The sequence below is a fragment of the Bicyclus anynana genome, chromosome 14 (genome assembly GCF_947172395.1).
Source record: "Bicyclus anynana chromosome 14, ilBicAnyn1.1, whole genome shotgun sequence".
Taxonomy (NCBI): domain Eukaryota; kingdom Metazoa; phylum Arthropoda; class Insecta; order Lepidoptera; family Nymphalidae; genus Bicyclus; species Bicyclus anynana.
The window spans coordinates 14,846,388-14,868,370 of NC_069096.1; the positions used below are offsets into that span (position 1 = coordinate 14,846,388).

A 21,983-nucleotide genomic window follows, 5' to 3' on the forward strand; every position below is an offset into this window, starting at 1 on the left:
TTACTCCAATTTTTTTAAATTTGGCGATTTGCGATTGGCGGTGATTTCAGTCTCTACTTTCATTAGCCAAACTCTAGCAACTATATCCTCTTTGTACGCCATCGGCCATAGATATTTTTTATTCTTTTATGTAGCTGACATATTATGCATATTATGTTCCTTGGTCTTGACGTTTGTGTTTGTACTCGCACTCGCCGTCGCCATCTGACCATCTGTGCTCGCCATCACAGACCACAAACGCCATCTTCATTTGACGTTTGTGCTGACCGTGTTGTTTTTGTTTTTCTAGTCTATAGTGATCTGTGTTTTTGTTCAAAATGGTGGACTGCAGAACTGTAAACATTTTCGTTGTGTTTTTTTACTAATAACGAAATAGTGACTGCTCAGACTATTCTACGTATTAAGTTAAAGTTTAGCCTTAAAATCCAGTAAAAATGTTTTCTCTCCTTTAGTAAGCTCAAAGCTGTCTTTAGTCGGTAGATAACAGGACATTATGGAGTTGCGATTGATTATTTTTCTTGTTATTTTACATTATGTTTCTGGACATTATCAGTTATGTGAAAATAATACTAAAGTAACACGCAGCTGCACGACTCAGGTAAATGCATTTTTAGTTTGATTTTAACTTTTACCTTCGTAGCAAAGATTCGCAATTGTTCAAGTATTGATTTATTTATCGGCAACCTTGATTATGCTGGTAAGAATTAGCATAACATCCTATAAATGAGTTAGGATAATAAACTGAGGGAGGCCCTCGGTTTATTATTGAATTTAAGCTAGGATACAATTTAATTATCAGTAAATATCGTAGATAATAAATAATTGCCTAAAAGAATAGACAGACTTTAAATGGCAAAAACATGTGAGATATTTTTTCAAAAACGCGAGATAAGAGTTAGTTTTATCTCCATGATCCATCATACTCTTAGGTCAAACTATGCATGTCATTTTAAATATGTAAATGTATACATGTATTGTGCTGTAAATTCTTTAGATTAGGTAAGTAACTTTGATTGACTCCTATTTTCCTTAATATGTCTTTAGGTAAACAAATAGAATTATTTTAATGGCAAAACTCATGTAGTACTTGTTGTTGTCTGTATCAAGCTAAATTAACACATAAAAACATATTGATGATTCTATTGAACTAAAACAAAAACAATTCTAAAGCAGTATCAGTACATCATCATCATCATCATATCAATCAATGACCATCCACTGCAGGACATAGGCCTTTTGTAGGGACTTCCAAACATCACGAAACCGCCGCCGGCATCCAGAGAATACCTGCGACTTGCTCGATGTCGTCAGTCCACCTGATGGGGGGTCTACCAACACTGTGCTTTGTAGTGCATGGTCACCATTCCAGCACCTTGGGACCCCAAAGTCCATTGACTCTTCGAACTATGTGTCCTACCCATTGCCACTTTAGCTTTGCGACTCATCCAGTAATGTCGGTGACTTTGGTGATAGTACATACTGCTTTTGAATTCTTAAAATTACTTAATTTCAATAAAAATAATTGTATTTTATTTAAAACTGCTCTTACATGTGTGTTTAATATGCACTTAATTTTTAGGTCGCCCAAAACTTGCAAATTGGGCAGGCATTAAAACCCCAATGGGATATTAAGCTAAATTAAGCAGCTACAACCTACTTCTAAAGAGCAGACTCAAAGATTGGTGCACTTATATTGACTCTTGTTATTGTTAGTTTTACTCTTAAAAGTTTGCAGGAATTCACGATAACAGTATGATTCAATTCAATTAAATTTTTGATTTTATGACTTGCTGCTGTACCAACTGGGTACAATTTACTTCACCAATGTCGCGTGGTAAGGAAGACACACTTTCAGAGGTTGATCAGTGTAAGCTGGGAATCAAGAATTGATTATTAATCAGCTTAATTTTGATGATAATAGTATGAATATTATCATGAATCCATATGACATGAATGTCAATGACACCTGTCTATGTACTCATGCTATTTGGAAAACACTTTAATGACATCTTAAAAATGAATGTAAAAATTCTTTACAGATACTTGGAGTGGGTCACTCAGATGTCAACTCATGTAAAGTGGAATACATTCCACCGAACAGTGCAGATTGTACGGACAACTTTGGCCCCATGTCGTCCAACTCTCACATTGGAGGAGTGAAACTCAAGCCTTATATACTGCCATACACAGCCGTACATGACAACCGGACCATTTATTCTGTCAATTATACAGTATTGAACATCACATTTAGCAATATAAAGTGGAAAAGTAAGTTATATACACAACAAAAATCAATAAAATATATATTTAAAAAGGGCTCACATACACCAAATTAACCAAAGATTAACACTTGGCCATTGCTCCTTTTTAGCTGTTAATATTTGTGTGTTTGGCCATCAACCTCTTCAGTTCAGGATCATGATGTATGTTAAGCCTGGGTCAGGCTATGAATTTTAGTCTAATATGTCTTACGTTAGGTACACCACTATCTTATCTAATCAAATCAAAAATCAAATCAAAATTTGTTTATTGCGAATTCAGGTTACAGTCAGATCTTATTGAAATAAACACCAAATTCCGCCTTACAGCTTGCAATATCATTATAAAAAACATTATAATTTACAATAATCAATTCACACACTTATTTGTACAGTGATTAATTAATTAGTAGGTACATTGAATATTTTAAAGAATAAACCATGCAAAACAATAATTCTAATGATACCTTTACGTCAATATAATGTCAACTAATCAATCAATATCAATGTAAACTTTCAACCCCTATGACACCTCTTTATGGATTGAATACTAAAAATTCTTCTTGAAAGATGCGTTATTCCAGACCATCAGTTTGGCTTTCGACAGCAACACGGTACTGTAGAGCAGATTCATAGAGTATGCAGAACTATTAGAGATACTTTTGAACATAAAGAATATTGCTTCTCCGCATTTCTAGATGTACAGCAAGCCTTCGACAGGGTATGGCACACAGGGCTGTTATTCAAAATCAAAACACTGTTACCTCACACTTTTTATGGACTTATTGAGTCGTATCTCAGCGATAGAATATTCCAAGTAAAAGAAGATTTACCTCCAAGTTCTATCCAATCAGAGCTGGTGTCCCGCAAGGCTCTGTGTTGGGTCCAATACTGTACACGATTTTCACAAGCGATCTACGCCAAGGTAATGACGTTGTCGTAGCAACCTTTGCAGATGACACTGCTGTGCTAGCTCGTAACAAATGTCCTGAAAAAGCGTCAGAAATCCTGCAACGTAGCTTACATGAAATCGAAAAATGGCTGACTAAATGGAAAATAAAAGCAAGCGCCAATAAATCGGTTCATGTGACATTCACACTTCGTAGAGGAAACTGCCCCCAGTGTTTCTACTATCAGGTCCCACAAAGCGACAACGTCAAATACCTAGGCATGCACCTGGATAGAAGGCTAACTTGGAAAAAACACATTCAAACCAAGAGGGATGAGATCTACTACCGATATAGACGATTGTATTGGATGCTCGCTCGGAACTCCAGGCTGTCCTTGGAAAACAAGCTTCTTGTCTATAAGACAATAGTTAAACCAATATGGATGTATGGAATCCAGCTGTGGGGATCTGCATGCGAGTCCAACATTACCATTATTCAAAGAGCTCAGAATTATGTATTGAAGCAAGTGTCAAACGCGCCTTGGTTTCTGAAAATACCAGAAATTCACGAGTATCTACAAATGCCAACAGTGAAAGAAGAAATAAAATCTAGTAACAACAACTACAAAGCTAGACTCAGAAACCATCCGAACCACCTGGCTGTTCAATTAACAATACCACAGGCGATACGGCGATTGAAAAGACGGCAAATACTTGATTAAAAGCCATTTATGACACTTACATGGAACTGCTCTTGCTGGGGAATGCTGCTTCTAATCGCCAAATTTTTCTACAACAGCTCATAGTCTGCCGACTGATTGCATGAGATAAACAGAACAAAAAAAAATTCTTCTTCTGAAATAAATCAAATTACATTTCATATTTTTTTTATGATTTATGAACAAATTTTTAAAACTATAACTCTAAAAATTAAGGACTTTCCGTACAAACATTTTGTGTTTTTGTGTTTTTCTCCAAGGTCCCATTTATTATTATACCAAAATTCATATTCATTGGTCCAGCCGTTAGGCCGTAAAAAGGTAACAGACAGACAGACTTACTTTCACATTTACTACATGCACGCCCTTCAAGGCGAAAACATTGTACATATAAATTTGTTTGTCATCTTTTGTCACAATAGCAAATAAATGATGATTTGATTTGATACATTCATTCCATTAAGCCTTGACTTAAGCTTCAGACTTAATGAACCAGCTGTAAGATTCATTTTTAAATCATTCTCCCACCATCTTGCATTTTTTTTTTCATATAATAGGTACCACAGAGTAAGCCAGAGTATTCAAGTTCACCTAAACCTGTCACAGATTAATAAAAACAAAAAATATTTTTCAGCAATGAAATTCCGTTTTCAAAACCACAAGAATGTTGAAAGCCACTGCAGAAACATAGTGATATCAAATGAGGTGACAATCAACGACCAATCAGTTCTGTACTATGATTGCTACTGGTCTTTGATGGACGGCAATTATAATGGACACAGCCATATATTGGACTTCGAGGCAACAGACGATTCAGTTGTCAACAGGGGACAGTATTATTTCAACATACCGTCTGCACAGATGTTGAGTGAGTGAAGTTAATGTCATATATATTTTTTTTTTAATATAATTGAAATGTAGATAAAATTGAATTTTTAATTACTTTCAGCCTTAGGCTAGGGCTTTAAGAACTTCTTTTGTGACAGTTAGCTATTTTATAGTTCAAATCCCACTTTCAATCAAATTCTGATATTCTATTTATGTTTGACTCCTGAAACAAGTGACATGCTTGATTCTATCAGATCTTGTTCTATTCCATTCTCAATTTCAGCAGTATGTACTGGATTAGATCTTTTTTTTTCCCTTTGTCTATCGGAGATCAGTCTCTTGAGTCTAGAGAGACCATGATCTGATCAAAGGACTATTCGGTATGTTCGGTAGTTGTTTGATAGTTTCGGGACCCTAGCAACCCTTCATGTATAAGTATATATTACCAATACCATACTGTGTTGGCCAGTTGTGGATTAGATCTGTGAATAAATAAATCTGTAGCTATAAAAATTTGTGGGAAATGGGTCACAATTGATTATCTGTAAACAGTGAAATGCTAGTAAAGGAAGCAAGAGCAAGGAGCATTTAGTATATTCATTATTAGTATTAGGTTTCTGATTGTATGTATATAGAAAAATGGAACTCTTACAAGATCTGAACATCTGAATGTCTTGTCAATTTTCTCAGTATCTACTGGATCAATTAAGTTGATATTAAATTGGTACAAATATCAATTCCTATTACTTAAATGTGAGTAGATGAAATCTGATGCCACTTATGCAGGCAAAATGGAAAACAAAAAAAAAACCACTAAGTTGTGTGATATACCAATCTTTTTATAAATTTTATAAATGTATATTTATAATGTATTTCTTATAGGTTCAACAACAACTGAAAGTGATTGGAAACCATTTATATATATAGAAAACTTGACAAGTTCAATGAAATTACACATAATGCCACCGCCTGCACAACTCAAAATCATGGCATACCAAATAAACATCATGAAAGAGTGTGACAAAGGTACCCAGTGCAACGAAACTGTCAAAAACACGACTGTCAAATTGATGAACAACAGTCAAGAAGTGACATATGATTACAGTTGGCCAATCAAAGCTGGGTCATACTACTTTGTTGTCAAACCAATACATGACAAGTGTAAGAGTGGCCAAGTCGAATGTCAGTTTGTGAAAAGCCCCAAAATTGTCATCAGTGAGTATCAAATGCAAAAATTTATTATGGTCATTTTAATTTTTAATTAGAAAATAAAAATTCATATATATTATTTATAGCTGCCTTATTTTTTTTTTATTCAAAATCAAAATCAAATCATGGTAAATGATGATGCAGTCTTAAGAAGAAGATAAGAAGACTAAGCGGGCTAACTTCGTAGGAGGAGGATGAAAATCCACACCCCTTTCGGTTTTTACACGGCATCGTACCGGAACGCTAAATCGCTTGGCGGTACGTCTTTGCCGATAGGGTGGTAACTAGCCACAGCAACAACTAGCAACCAGCCAGACCTGGACCAATTAAGAAAATCTCAATCTGCCCAGCCGGGGATCGAACCTAGGACCTCCGTTTTTTGTAAATCCACCGCGCATACCACTGCGCCACGGAGGCCGTCAAAATATTAAATTCAAAATGTAAAATTTTTTATTTGATTTTTCATTAAATCATAATGAAAAATCTTACATTAAATTTGGCACAAACAACAAAGATATTTTTAATTTTTTTTAGACACTTAAACAAATAAAATGTGTGTGTATGTTTCTGCATAGGTCTATGACTGCATGCATTTAGCATGGGGTGTTTTTTAATGATCTATAGCTGCTAAGATATTTGAAAGTAATAAGAACAGATACATTGTTTTTTTTACACTAGGTACTAATAGCGTAATAGCACTAACAATAATAATATTATTTATTTGCCGAATTGTGGGTTTAATTATGTTCCATAAAAGAAAATTCAAGTACATACTGAATTGGTTTATATTTGTCACACTTCAGGTGTGCAAGCCCACCAGACGCTAAACATATGCATTGCCAGCATCACTGCATTGGTTGTAGCCACTCTGTTCGCCTACTACATAGTGCTTCGGGTCATACGACGGTACTGGTGCAAGGAATATGGACAAGGTATTGACATTTATATTATTAACCGACTTCAAAAAAAATTAGGAGCTTCTTAATTTGACGCGTATGTATTTTGTTTTTTATGTTTTTTTGTTTGAAAGAGATACTTCCAGATTGGTCCCATTTAATTTATGAAAATTAAATGCATAAAACAGTAAACTAAAATATTTTTAACAAAATAATTTAACCAATTTCAAAATCAGAAAATAAACTAATAAGCGAAAAATAACACTGTATGTGCTACCTTCTGATCACTTTGCCAAATCCAAATCTCCAAATCCAAAGCCAAACCTTAACATTCTGAGATTTTATAATTTAATTTCAGAAATCCCTCCACCGACCAAAGTGTTAGTAATCTACTCACCAGCGAACCGCTTGCACGCAGAATGTGTGGCCTCACTCGTCACGTATTTACGAAGCGAGTATGGCATTGATGTCATGTATGACGGGGACATCTCCAGCACAAGCCATGGTGACCCGTACTACTGGGCCGAGGAGGCCATGAAAGTGGCCTCACACATTGTCTACATAGTGGGCCCAGCGGAGAATACGAATCTATACAACAATATATACGATAAACCGATCAATGCACACACAAATGTCGATGTCCTCCTGCTATCTTTACTAAAAGCAGTCCGAGCTACCCGATGCCAGAAGGACATCATGAACGTTTTCTTTGAACACTCCAATGGCCCTGTACCAGTTGAAACGAAGCACGACAAAGTGTTCTTCCTCCTCAAAGATTGGCAAAAACTCATTGCTTATTTGTCAAAGAATTTGCTGCCGAAGAAACAGATCATGCGAACGGAGAAGGGCAAATGTTTCCTTGAAGACCTTTCCAGGGCGAAGAAACTGTTGAATGGCAGGAGTGATGATGTCATAGTGAGATGCGAGAAGAACTTTGTTGAGAAGAAAGTGCTACTTTAAATTGCTTGCCACATATTTGCGGATTTTAAATCTGTTTTATATATTGATATTGTGTTGCATTATTCTACTTGATACAGTGGTTTAATAATGGCGCAACTTACCCATGCTAGCATGGCGGTTTGCAGTAACTTAATATTGCAAAAAAGATGAAAGAAAATGGTATTTTCTCCAAGATCTGTTATAAGCCAAAAGAACTGAATAAGTCAAACATGTTTAATGCAATATAGAAGATGCTCTTTGAGAAAGAGGATTCTTCAGTAAATTAAATTCAGAAGTATCATGAATGTCATAATCATTGGTTGTCTAAAATAGTTTGGGTGTAATATAAAATAATATTGTGATTGGGATGTGGATAGTCACTATAGGCTGTGCAATTAAGAGATCGAACGTCTTTGCAATTAAATCTTGATGAAGTTATAACCTTGTGTATTTCAAATTATAGACCCGTGTTTTGTGTATAAACTATTGGGATGTTATAAGAGTAGTGAAAAGCAACTGGATTGCGATACAACTTGACTGTTTATGATCACCACAACATGCAGTGAACATTGACCTCTTACAATAAAAGGATGCACGATCATGTAGAAAATTTAACTTAAAAACTTGCCAATTTTGCTTTGACAGGCTTTTAGAATCATTGGTAAAGAAAAATCCCAAATTCAGAGCAAATTCAACCTTAAGAATTGAGTTTAAGGTTGAATTTGCAAATGCGACTACTTGAATTGAGAGCCAAGAAGTTGTGTTTGGCACTCATTGAGTGGGGATGTTTTTTTGGTTGTTGATTGTGCATCCACTTTTTAATAAAAGACCAATGGCAGTGAGTTCTGGATGTTGCTAGTTACTTACTGTGCATTTAAGTGCAGTTGTGTGTTGTCATTTATGAATTATAATTAATATGCACCTACTGTGTACGCTATATTGGTTATATTATGGTCAAAGAGTCTGTGGTCCTTTTTGAACACAACTGGGAACCTGGCTGAGTAATAATATAAAATCCTCAAATAACTTGATTATCTTATCTATCCAAGTATGTATCAGGCTTTGCAGGTAAGGATTATAAGTCAGTTATTTGAAAGTGTTATAGCAGGTGAAAGTACACTATAGAATTTTATACTTGTATAGTGTATTTTCACAGAATCTACCAAAACAGAGAAAACAGAACAGAGCAAAAAAAAATAATGATGTCTATGGGATTTAGTTTTACTCTTGTTGCTATAACATACTCTTTGATCAGTAAAAATTTTGAGATGTCAAAAAAAGTACTTGTCGTAGTACTAAATAATATAAGATGTTGTCTACTTTTATCGATAGATTGATATTAAAGTATTCTCTGTGACACTTTAAAACTCTTTTAATGAGTGTTTATATTTTTCTATAACGCATATTACACAGAATGCTTCAATATTATATAATATAAAATGCATTATTATTGTATGTGTATCGATAGTCTATTTTTTTAAACAATCAAAGTAGTTTGGTTTGTTCAACTTAATCGTCGACACAATATTTGTATGGTTATATAGATTTGTATATTGTAAGTCATAAATTCATGATATTATTATGTAAATGGGCCTGTGTAGACAAGATCGTGTTTTGCAAAGGATGACAAGATAAATTTTTTTCTATATGTCAGAGAAAACTCTACCTTTCCAGATTTTCCTAGACATCGTTGTCATTGATCTATCTCGTGGGCGTCACAGCGTTACGTGCAAGCACAAACAAGATAATGTACACACAGATTTATTGTATTTTCACAATAGGTTTAGAATTTCATGCACTTTTTAACTTCAAAAAGGAGGAGGTTCTCAATTTGGTCGGTATTTTTTTTTTTTATGTATGTACACCGTTTACTTAAAGACGCCTGGACCGATTTCAAAAATTCTTTTTTTGTTTGAAACGGTATAGTCCCCATTTGGTCCCATTGCCATCATGTCAAGAACTGATGATGGAATCCTGGAGAAATTGAGAGGAACTTTCGAAAATTATATGGGTGTCCAGTGTGTTCGTAAACTTTTCCATTAGTACTTTAAGCACTACAATTTCATGAAGGTTTAAAATCTATCTGATGATGGAGCCATAAAACAGACGAGGGAACTCCTGGGCGATTTACAGCAGGTACCTTGTGTTTGGGCTTGATTAATTTGTATTAATGAGAATTTTCCACATAGATAGGTTGTGACTGTCATTTAGGGGTTTGGTGATGAAGACCAAGGACAATTAAGGGAACTCCTTAACAGTTTACAGTAACTACCTTGTGTTTGGCCTTGATTAATTCGTATTGCTGAGAAATTTCTACCTAAATGAGTTGTGTCTGTTATTAGGGGTCTGATGATGAAGACCAACAAGGTCAGTTAAGGGAACCCCTTTTGATTAATTTCACTCAGTTTAATTGTGTAGGTTTTTTTTACACCATTCAATAACACAAAAAGGTATTTTTACGGAGCTCTAACCGACGAACACGATTACAACTATTACAACATTGGTTCTATAGAAACAGTTTTTATAATTGCATTAGATCGTTGATCATATACAATGACAGAAAAGTAACGTCTAGCGAGGCAGGTCCTTAAGTAATTAGTCTGAGGTGTGAGTATCAAATTCATCTATATCTGTCTCGGTCTAGGGTATTGATTTAGAAAAAGAGAGATAGACAAATTTGAAACATTGTGTAAGAACATTAAAGTGTAACTACAGGTCACAGTACTAAGAACAATATATATTGTCGTCATAGGCCCTAATTGTTGTTGTAATTCTACCCAGTTGATATATTTACTAAGTATTTCCATACTAATATGCCAAGCCACTAAATGTATTATCCATATGTGATACAATTTATTAATTGTAATTATTTAGTTATGTTATCTGTAGCACTCTGTGTTTGATTAATTGTTCATGAAAAAAAGTTTTTTTTTTAATTGTTTTAATGAAATACAGTGTGTTTAGAGTTTGTCAGCAAAATTCGAAAATTGCCTATAGCTTTCAGTATTTGTTTTTTAATTTACTTTATTTTTTTGTATTTTTTGTTTTTTAGTTTTATTTTGTATAGAAAATTGTAAATTTGGTGCAGGCAGCTAAGTAGTTAGATATCCATTTTACGTTGTAAAAAAGATTAAAACAGTTTGTAGTTATAGTACAATAAAATCATGTTTTTTTTTAACAAATTTTAGTTATATGATAGTTAAGCTGAACTGATTAGATAGTATTGTTATGTTAGTCATTATTTACTTTTATATTTTATTTATACAACAGTGGTGTGGTATATTAATATGCTATAATATATGTACTACTTATAGAAAGAGGCTTTAAGACATAACTTGTGGACACCAAAGATTAATTCCACTAAGTTCGAATCAAAATTAAATTAATTAATTTATTTAACACACTATAGGTGATGAGTCTCATCAACTATTGATGATGTCATTATTATAGTATGATAATTAAATATTCAATATTAACACATGCAAATCAATTCATTTTATAACAACTAAGGTGTGTTTTTAACTACATGTGCATAGTAATTTATATTTATATGTATAATAATCATGTCATTACTAAAAGAAACATCCTGTATGAATGAAAATGGGGATATTACAATGATGTTAAAATAAATAGAAAAAAATGTAAGTAGATAGGTTACATAAACCACATTCGATGTTTATAAAAAAAATCAGCGGCGAATGAGTTCAGGTTTGCTAATTAGCATAGTTTTAACGTGCCACTTGCGGTCCTATCTACTACTCTTTTTTTCTTCTAACATCATTTGGATATATTACTCTTAACAATGGAAGTCATAGACGTTGTAAGGGCACCCCCAGGGGATCATTCAGCCGCTGAGTGTCGGATTTAACCTCTATTTGTTTGACAGTTAGTGGGTGAATTATCCCCTAGGGGTGCCCCTACAACGTTTATGAATTCCACTGTTAATGTGTCTCTGTGTATGATAGTCTGTGGTGTGTCTTGAGATATGTCTTAAATAATGTTTATTCTGTTGTCTTATAATAAGGAAAGTTTTCGAGCATATCTATGAGTCTGGTGCTTTTTATGTCACTTTGAAGGTTTTTCCCTATCCGCATATCTATTAGTGAACAATAAACAATAGTCCAAAGAATAGCCCACGTGAATAGTCCAGTAGTTTAAACTCTTACTGAAAGCTGAAAACTTGCAGTCAATTTAAAAATGAAATATTGTATTTGTAACGCTTTATACGAAAAAAAAATAAAATGGCAAAAAACTTTATTTCAAAACTGTGTAATCCTAATGTCCTATGGCTTTCATCTTTTTTTTTTAATTTTAAATAGAATTTTTAATATTTAATAATGTAGAACATAATAGTTCGATAATTTAATTACTTGTGCCTATAAAAAGGGATCAGTTTCACCATCTTATAAGTATTGGATAGCTTATTTACAAGTTTTGTCTTTTATTTGACCACAGATTAAAGAGTAATAGATATAGCGCACAAAACACGACGGTGTCGTAGCCGTTCCAAATACAAAATTCAAAAACTAATACATTCTCGAGTCAGTACGACACGAAGCGTTGCATTAGTAATTTGCAATATTCAAAAAAATGGCGTCATGTATGCGTGGCGTTTTTGGTTTCACCGGCTTCACGCTGCTTGTAAAGGCTCATTCTGGATTATTCTTTATTTTGTGTATTTGACATAAACTAATAAAATGAAAAAGTTTACGTTTAAACTTATCCAACACTATAAGATGGCGAAACAAGCCCTAAGTATCCAATAAATCATATAAATTAATTGTGCCATAGGGCGATACTTTTTTATATAATTCATTAATACATTTAATTGAATTAATATTTGCCACATCATTTGACTAATCAAGAAAATATATATTGATCATATAATTAAAATATACTAATAATTGTATTATGTAATAAAATTGGCCTTCTGTCTTTAAATTTTTTTGTGTTTTCAAAGATTTAACTTTATTTCACTGTATATATTATGTTACAGAAAAAAAATCTACTTTGTATTGGATAATATAATTCATTAATTTATTATCCTTACTACAAATCCTAAATGGAATTCAGGTTCATAAAATGTTCAAAATAGCATGTTGTGAAAACGATGGCACTATTTATGCATTATCTGTATACTGAAATATACATAGATATGACGAATAATATAAACATTTTAGACATAATATTGTCTAATGACAGTTAAGTCCGACCGCTCAGAGATTGCGTTTCTGAACGGTCGTGATCGAATGGGACAAACACGTTCAATTACATTTGCTTCGTTATTTTGTCTCATCACTGCAAAGACAAACAGTTGGCATAACAACGCAGTTCAACAACCTTGTACTCCACAAGGTACTTGTCTTTGCAGTGATGAGACAAAATAATGTTCGAAGTTACATCGACCACTCTATAACAATCTGTCAGAAACGCAATCTCTGAGCTGCCGAACTTTATCTGAGTAGACAAATGATGCGGCAATTTATTAATTAGGTACCTACCCTACTTATTGATGTCCATGTTATGTATTTTACACGTACCTTCTATCTTTGATATATTTATTGTTGATCTCATTTCCAAAACTGTTGGAGTGAAGGTGTTCTATCATTATACAGGACTTCCAGCTCAATATATTAAACTTTGTGATGTATTTTTGTAAATAAATGAATAAATGAAATAATCGTATTGTTTTGTTATTTATGCCTTTATGATTGTTTCAGTTCCGCTGGGTATATGGCTATTAAATATAGCATGTTACTCGGTGTAGACAGCTTTCCAAAGAAAGAATTTTTAAAATCGATTGTAGCAGTTTACGAGTTAATTCGTAACTATCAAACAAACCCAATTGTTTAGAAAACTATGGATTACTTCGTTCAGCGCCATCTATGAATGTATCCCACATGTATGGAAATACAAAATAGAAAAAGTGGGAGAAGCGTTTTTTCCAAATTATATCCCACTATTTCTATTGCAGGGAAAAAAACGCTAGTACAGTATTCCCTAACGTAGGGCAACAAACAGAGCCACTCGAGACATGAAGCTTTCTCAGGTCACCATTTATTTGACACAGGATTTGATAAAATTGCACTGGTAAATGAACTTTTGCAATTTTATAAAATCCTATGTAAAAGCTCAAATGACCATGAGAAAACTTTAAGGTCTCGAGCTGACCTGTCACCGTTAACCGAAAAGAAACATCATCATCATCATCATATCAGCCGATGGACGTCCACTGCAGGACATAGGCCTTTTGTAGGGACTTCCAAACATCACGATCCTGAGCCACATGCATCCATGAAAAAAACCTTGTTCTACCTAATCTTTTTCATATGGTACTGGCAGTTGACAAAAAATTCAAAAGGCCCGCAATAGAAATATTGGGATTCTCTGTCCCGGTATTTCTATCACTTAATATTCAAAATAGAAATAGTGGGACCCACCCCCATCTAATAGCAAATAGCATCTTTCATTCATAAGTATATTTCATTCATTCATTCATTCATCTTATGCGTTACTATAGCCTTCTATTTCAGCAAATGAACAAACATGATGGTGATAATGTTAGTGTATCTAGATTGAGGGCTCTCGCAAAACAAAATAAGATTTACACAGGGAATTTAGTTTACTCTTTTGAGTATTAAGGTCGTTATGAAATAGGTCCCGCTTTGTGAGCGAGACATTATTTTAGTAAATGAGGGTATAATATTATATTTTGTAGTGGAGATCCTACTTGTACATACCTAAAGGAAATAGAGTAAAACAAACTTGTGAATTAAACTTTTTTTTTTATTTACATTAAATCCAACAGGTGTTCATTACCTTACATTTACATTTAAATAATAAATTAATCAGTCTTTACAAAATAATATCACAATCAATGAATACAGACTAGGAACGACGGAAATAGCTTCAGTCGACTTCTTCCACCGTAGGGCCGCCCCCCGGCGCCGGCGCGCCCGCGCTCTGCGCGCCCGCGCCATGCAGCTTGCTCATGACGGGCGAGCACCTCCTCTGCAGCTCCGTCAGCTTGTGCTCGTACTCCTCCTTGTCCGCCAGCGTGTTGTTGTCCAGCCACTGCAGCGTCGCGTCGCACTCGCTCCGAGCGCTGCTCTTGTCCGCGTCAGACAACTTCTCGCCGGCGTCGTCCAGCGCTTGCTTGACGCCGAAGATGTACGTCTCCAACTGGTTCCGGGCCACGACCCTCTGCCGCTGCTTCTCGTCCTCTTCCTTGTACTGCTCCGCCTCGGACAACATGCGGTCTATTTCGGCCTGCGACAGTCTTCCTTTGTCGTTCTTTATGACGATGTTCTTGCTGCGGCCCGTGCTGTTCTCTTTGGCCGACACGTTGAGGATGCCGTTGGCGTCCAAGTCGAACGTGACGTCGATCTTCGGCACTCCGCGCGGCGCCGGCGGGATGCCGGTCAAGTCGAAGGTCCCCAGCCGATTGTTGTCTTTGGTCATCGCTCTCTCGCCTTCGTACACTTGGATGGTGACCGCCGGTTGGTTGTCCGAGTACGTCGTGAAGGTCTGCGACTGCTTGCAAGGGATTTTGGAGTTGCGTTCTATGATCTTGGTCATGACGCCGCCCGCCGTCTCTATGCCGAGCGACAGGGGGGCGACGTCCACCAGCAACACGTCTTGGATCTTGGAGTGCGTCTCGCCGCCCAGTATGGCCGCCTGCACCGCGGCGCCGTACGCCACGGCCTCGTCGGGGTTGATCGACAGGTTGAGTTTCTTGCCGCAGAAGAAGTTCTGCAGCAAATTCTGCACTTTGGGTATGCGCGTCGACCCTCCCACCAGCACGACGTCGTGGATCTGGCTCTTGTCTAGCTTTGCGTCTTTGAGAGCCTTCTCGACCGGTTCCAGAGTTCCTCTGAACAGGTCCGAGTTCAGTTCCTCGAACCGCGCTCGGGACACCCGCGTGTAGAAGTCGATCCCCTCGTACAGAGCGTCTATCTCGACGGTGGCCTCCGTGCTGGACGACAGCGTGCGCTTGGCGCGCTCGGCGGCGGTGCGCAGGCGCCGCAGCGCGCGCGGGTTGCAGCGCAGATCCTTCCTGCACTTGCGCTGGAACTCGTCCGCGAGGTGGTTCACCAGGCGGTTGTCGAAGTCCTCGCCGCCCAAGTGCGTGTCTCCCGCCGTCGAGCGCACCTCGAACAGCGAGCCCTCGTCGATGGTCAGCACCGACACGTCGAAGGTCCCTCCGCCGAGATCGAATATCAGAACGTTGCGTTCGCCCTTCAAGTTCTTGTCCAAGCCGTAGGCCAGAGCCGCCGCCGTGGGCTCGTTGATGATTCTGAGGACGTTCAACCCTGCGATGGCGCCGGCGTCCTTCGTGGCCTGTCTCTGCGAGTCGTTGAAGTACGCCGGCACTGTGACGACTGCGTCCTTGACGGAGGTACCCAGATAGGCTTCGGCGGTTTCTTTCATCTTCGTCAGCACCATGCTGCTGATTTCCTCGGGCGCGAATCTCTTCGTCTCGCCTTTGAATTCGACCTGGATTTTCGGTTTGCCGCAGTCGTTGACGACTTTGAAGGGCCAGTGTTTCATGTCCTGCTGGATTTTAGGGTCGTCATACTTGCGGCCGATCAGTCGTTTGGCGTCGAAGACTGTGTTGCTGGGGTTGAGGGCCACCTGGTTCTTCGCCGCGTCTCCGATCAGCCGCTCGGTGTCCGTGAAAGCGACGTACGATGGTGTGGTACGGTTGCCTTGGTCGTTTGCGATGATTTCCACGTTCCCGTGCTGCCACACGCCGACACAGGAGTATGTGGTACCGAGATCTATTCCGATAGCTGGCATTTTGTTTTAAATGTTCTTATAAACACACGTAAGTACTGTAATAAACACTTCTTTCAAAGTAAAACTTCGTAAACTTCACTTCGGTTCGCACCGATGTCTCTCGTCTTCACTGTTTCGTATTTCGAATTGTACTGAGTTGGCGCGGCAAATCCGCCGCTTATATATTGAACGAATCAGAGGCCTAGAACATTCTAGCTGGATCAAAATTGCCCAATCAGAGAGCGAAGTCTGTCGATGGTTCTAGAGCTATTAAGGCCAGCCAATCGGATTGCAGGACGCAGTATGACGTCTAAAGAGAAGGACGGGTGTATCGGTAGAATAGCGTAAATATGTTGCCAGCGTAGAAATTATTCCCCATGTTAGGGAAATATATTCAATGAAAGTTAAGTTCGAAAGATAGTTCAGTTATTCAGTCCGACCATGGATTTGAAGTTTGTGATTTGAAGCCATAATATAGACTAACCACTGAAGCAATGACGCACTTAGGCATTTATTTATATGTGTATTAAATTATTATTATATGTGTATTAAAATATTTAACCGCATTCCGAAAGATATCAAAGTTTTATTTTTTCTTTTTTGTTTGTAATTTTATTTCATTTAATTTAGTAATTGTGACTGATTGTAATTTGTAAGTATTTACCTTTTTCTTAATTTCATTTCATTTAATTTGGTAATTGTGACTGTTTGTATTTTTTATTTTTCACCATGTATAATATTTGCACACTATTAATTTAGTTGAATGTTATAAAGAACAATAATTTTTGAAACTAAACGATTATAATTATAATTACTTAACGTAATAGCTCAGTTAAAGAGGACGATCATCACATATGTAATTCGTAAGTCTATGTTCACATTCACATTGGAATACCCATAAAAATACAAAAATGTGTCCTAAGAAAATGTCTTTCGATTAATCTTTCTGTTCGGATGAAATGTAGGGAGATTATGGATACGTAAGCTGATATCATTACCGAAAGTTCCCGAGGATTTGACGGCGCCGAGAAGTGAGATAGCATAAGTTTTGTTTACAGCGGACTGAGAGCCTGCGAGAACCAGACATACCCTCTTTAAGGCAGAAAGTTCGTTAGGTTAAGTTCCTACCACGGACTAACCAGGTTTCTACCTTACGTACATAAGTACGATTACGGTCAAATATGGAGATTGTTCTGTTGTAGCTTAGAAGATAGCTGGTTTTAAGTTCGCGCTGATCTCTCTCGTCAACCGTCAATGTATAAAGCGTATTATATTATCCTCGGAATAATGTGAGTTTGGTCACCAGTTGCCAATCCCAAAAAAAAATCCCTTAGCTTCATGGCAACCCTTCGATTTTTTTAAAAAAAACATTAAGGGTTGACATGAAGCATGAAGAAGAAAGAAAAAAAAATATTTTTATTTAAATATTATGCCACACAGCGCAATTGCTTCTAAATGCCCTGGACAATGCCTTGCGATGTTTGGCATTGACCTATAAGTATAAAATGGCTCCAAAATAATGCTGAAGCTAATAGTCTAGCGAATGCAGACATGCTTCGTCATGATATTCCATTTAAAATGTTAATAAATATACTTACTCACACTTACTGCTTACTATACTTTTTCACTACTCTTGCTCAAAAACGCTGTCATATTACCGCTCCACAGCGGGGCTATACAACCATTTCAGCCTCTAGGGGCTAAAGTAATTTTGTTATTTTGTATGATACGAGTACTAGCCTACCTTAAATCGAAAGAGGTTTTATTGGTAAATAGAATCATCATAGTTCGTCGTCATCAACCCATATTCGGCTCACTCCTGAGCTCGAGTCTCCTCTCAGAATGAGAGGGGTTAGGCCAATAGCCACGCTGGCCCGATGCGGATTGGCAGACTTAACACACGCAGAGAATTAAGATAATTCTCTGGTATGCAGGTTTCCTGACCGATTGAGACACGTGATATTTAATTTCTTAAAATGCACACAACTGAAAAGTTGGAGGTACATGCCCTGGACCGGATTCGAACCCACACCCTCCGGAATCGAAGGCAGAGGTCATATCCACTGGGCTATTACGGCTCTACATCATAGTTACATAAATGTAAAGCTTTAATTGTTTGAAAAATTTAAATTGGAACGAAATGCAGCGTTGTTGTCTGTGAAAAGTAAGCGTAGTGAAAAGTATTTTGTAACACGCGGGGCTAAACCCATTATAAACTCGGTTTCTATACTATGCACAAAAATTAAGGGAGCAGAAAAAAATTCCAAATTTTTGGGGGATTTTCAACAGGCTGTAACTTATACAAAAATGGTCGTACAGCAAAAAAATAAAAAGCAAATTGTAGCTCCAAGTGTTTAGTTTTTGGATCTGAGTTTGAAAATTTTTTTTTGAAAATATTTTTCGAGTAATCATAAGAAAACCACCGAAAAAAAAAATTTCGAAATTTTTTTGGGTTTTTTTTTAATCTACGGTCGTGGAAAAAATTTTTTCGACTCAACCTCCATATGGACCGGATAGCTTGTTTATTCAGATTTAATTTCGTTTTTTTTAAATCTCGATACGAGCATTTCTCGCTGAGATATCGATTTTTGAATGGAAAAAGATTATTTTGCCTTTGATTACCAATATCTACAGCAACCAATGATCGCACAGAAATTTTGAGGTTGGTTTTAAAAACTTGAATAAATTTTCTACAAGGATTAGCAATTGAATTTTGAAAAAAAAATTTTTTTTCAATCATTATATGAATTTGAAAAAGCATCCAAAAAGGGCTTTTTGTCGTTTTTTGGAAAATCAAGCGCCCAATCAAAAATATTGCGGAAACCACTGACGTTAAGTGTGCCTTTTACTGTTCAATATACCCACAAAAACCTTACAAAGTTTCAATTCAATCCAGCCAACCGTTTTTTTTTCCCACTTGATCGTATTTTTTAAAAAATTAAAGGAGCAAGAATTTCGCTCTGAAAACGTCATAATTTTTTTTTTCTTTAATTTTTCAAGTCACTAAGAATTGAGAGAAAAATTAAAAAAAATATTTTTTTTTCATTTTTGATAAAAATTATGACATTTTCAGAGCGAAATTCTTAATTTTCGTAATCAAAGACAAAATGATCTTTTTCCATTCAAACATCGATATCTCAGCGAGAAATGCTCGTATCAAGATTTAAAAAAAACGAAATTAAATCTAAATAAATAAGCTATCCGGTCCATATGGAGGTTGAGTCGAAAAAATGTTTTCCACGTCCGTAGATTAAAAAAAAACCCAAAAAAATTTCGAAAATTTTTTTTTCGGTGGTTTTCTTATGATTACTCGAAAAATATTTTCAAAAAAAAATTTTCAAACTCAGATCCAAAAACTAAACACTTAGAGCTACAATTCGCTTTTTATTTTTTTGCTGTACGACCATTTTTGTATAAGTTACAGCCTGTTGAAAATCCCCCAAAAATTTGGAATTTTTTTCTGCTCCCTTAATTTTTGTGCATAGTATAGAAACCGAGTTTATAATGGGTTTAGTATATTTAGTGCATAGTATATTTAGTGGTCCTCGCCTTACGGCTCGTGCCCTAAAAATACCTCGTTTAAAATGGGTTTTTTTACTATAGTGACAAGTGATCTGGAGCCTTAAAAACTGACTTAAAAGTCTTAAAAACCTTAAAAGCCACCATGATCGAAATTCCATAATTGGCTACTATACTGACCGTTAGGAGGGGCATAGTAAGGTATGTCTGGCTATTGCAGACTTTCATTCTACTATATCACTAGCGAAAGTTCCCGAACTGAGATTCGATGTCGTCGAGAAAGAAAGAGATAGCAAATGTTTTGTTCTCATAATAAAAGGGCCGACCTATTTTTAATACGAGGGGAGTTTCGTTGGAATTGTCTAGAAAAGTCGAATTACGGTTATGCAACTTCAGGTTTTATGTGCAAATATCTATTCCTTTGATCTTTCATTATATTCTAGCGGACGCCCGTGACTTCGTCCGCGTGGGTTTCATTTTTTCACAAAACCCGCGGGAACAATGAACTTTTCCGAAATGTAATCAGTAAAATTTTTGTCTGTCTGTATGTATGTTCGTTATATAAACAAAAACTACTCTACGGATTTTAACGAAACTTATTACAATTATTCTTCATACTCCTGGGCATGTTATACCTACCTAGTATACTTTTCATCGCGCTACGATCAATAGGAGCAGAGCAGTGAAGGAAAATGGAAGAAATTACTGGATTTTTACAGCGATACTGTAAGGGATTAAAGAGGTCTAAGGGCGGACGAAGTTGCGGGCGTCCGCTAGTTTAAAATGAAAGCTTGGTTAGAAGGGTTTTTTAAATTTAATTTATTTTGCATAAAGTTATAATCTGGTTCCTTATTGTATTATAAACCTTTTTTGGCGCAGTTTTCCTGTTTACCACCGTATAACGGGTTTCAATAGAGAGGCCCTGGGTTCGATTCTCAACTCGGGTAAATTTTAAAATTTATATTTTCTAAATTGGCTCAGGTCTGGTCTGTGGTACATTTCGGTCGTGGCTAGTTACCACCCTAGTGACTAAGACGTACCTACTAACCCGCAAACCGATTGGTGATTTTCCGTTCCGGTATGATGTCAGTCAAAGGTATGGGTAGAATAAACTTGTACCTATCTACCTCTTCAAAGTAAGCTCGCTTCTATCTTAGAAGTTTGACTGCATCATCACCATGTAATTGATGTAATCATTAAGTGTAATTGCAGTCAAGGGTTAATTCGTCATAGAATAATAATAAAAAAATTATCAAAAATTCTTTATTATTAAATAGTTGAGAGGTATCTATCTGGCGTTGGTAATTTTGTGGTTTCAATAAACTAAGAGGTCCTGTGTCATGTGTCAGTTAGTATATCGTAATTTCTAAATTGACTCATGTCTGATCTGGTCAGTGTTGCCAAAAGGTTACTTTTGTAACCTTTTAGGTGATTTTTTGACTACATTGGTTACTTTTAGGTTACATTAATAAAAAGGTTACTTTTACGTGGTATTTCGGAATTTTTACAAATAACTTACAATTTCGAATACCTAAAACAGAAAAGTCGTTAAATCAAGAAATGCGGACAAGTGCTCAAGAACTCATTGATGTTTCTGTGTCAATTCAACTACCATTTTATTAACTTTTAATACCTTTCCAGTAAAAAATATGAATAGATTGTTAAACAAGTGGCTGACACACACACAACAGACCCACTGTATAAGAGATGTTTCCTTTTTGTTCAATCTTCAAAATAAGGTCACAATTCTCACTATAAATGAAGATGTCACAATTGACGTTGTGAAATAAGTAAGTACCTACCTAAGTTGCAGTAACATTGAATTTGTTAAAAAATCAAGTATGAATTATTAATCACGTCAACTGTTTTTTAAATTCTTGCTCTATAATTTTATTTTTCTTATCCCATGAGGAAAAGGCAAACAATCAGGGCCTTACATAAGATGATT

The 21,983-nt window shown here is 36.2% G+C and overlaps 2 protein-coding genes across 2 annotated transcripts; one reads left to right on the plus strand and one right to left on the minus strand.

Moving 5' to 3' along the window:
* Positions 1-284: 284 nt before the first annotated feature.
* On the plus strand, positions 285-13,419 carry LOC112045035 (uncharacterized). Its single transcript, XM_024081082.2, has 6 exons — positions 285-598; positions 2,040-2,268; positions 4,501-4,734; positions 5,577-5,909; positions 6,707-6,835; positions 7,158-13,419. Exons 1-6 carry the CDS (start codon positions 494-496, stop codon positions 7,757-7,759), a joined length of 1,632 nt encoding a protein of 543 aa, XP_023936850.2. The 5' UTR covers positions 285-493; the 3' UTR covers positions 7,760-13,419.
* Positions 13,420-14,503: 1,084 nt separating this feature from the next.
* LOC112045034 (heat shock protein 68-like) lies at positions 14,504-16,676 on the minus strand. The gene has a single exon (XM_024081081.2). The coding sequence runs from the start codon at positions 16,535-16,537 to the stop codon at positions 14,648-14,650; it is 1,890 nt and encodes a 629-aa protein (XP_023936849.2). The 5' UTR covers positions 16,538-16,676; the 3' UTR covers positions 14,504-14,647.
* Between the last annotated feature and the right edge of the window lie 5,307 nt (positions 16,677-21,983).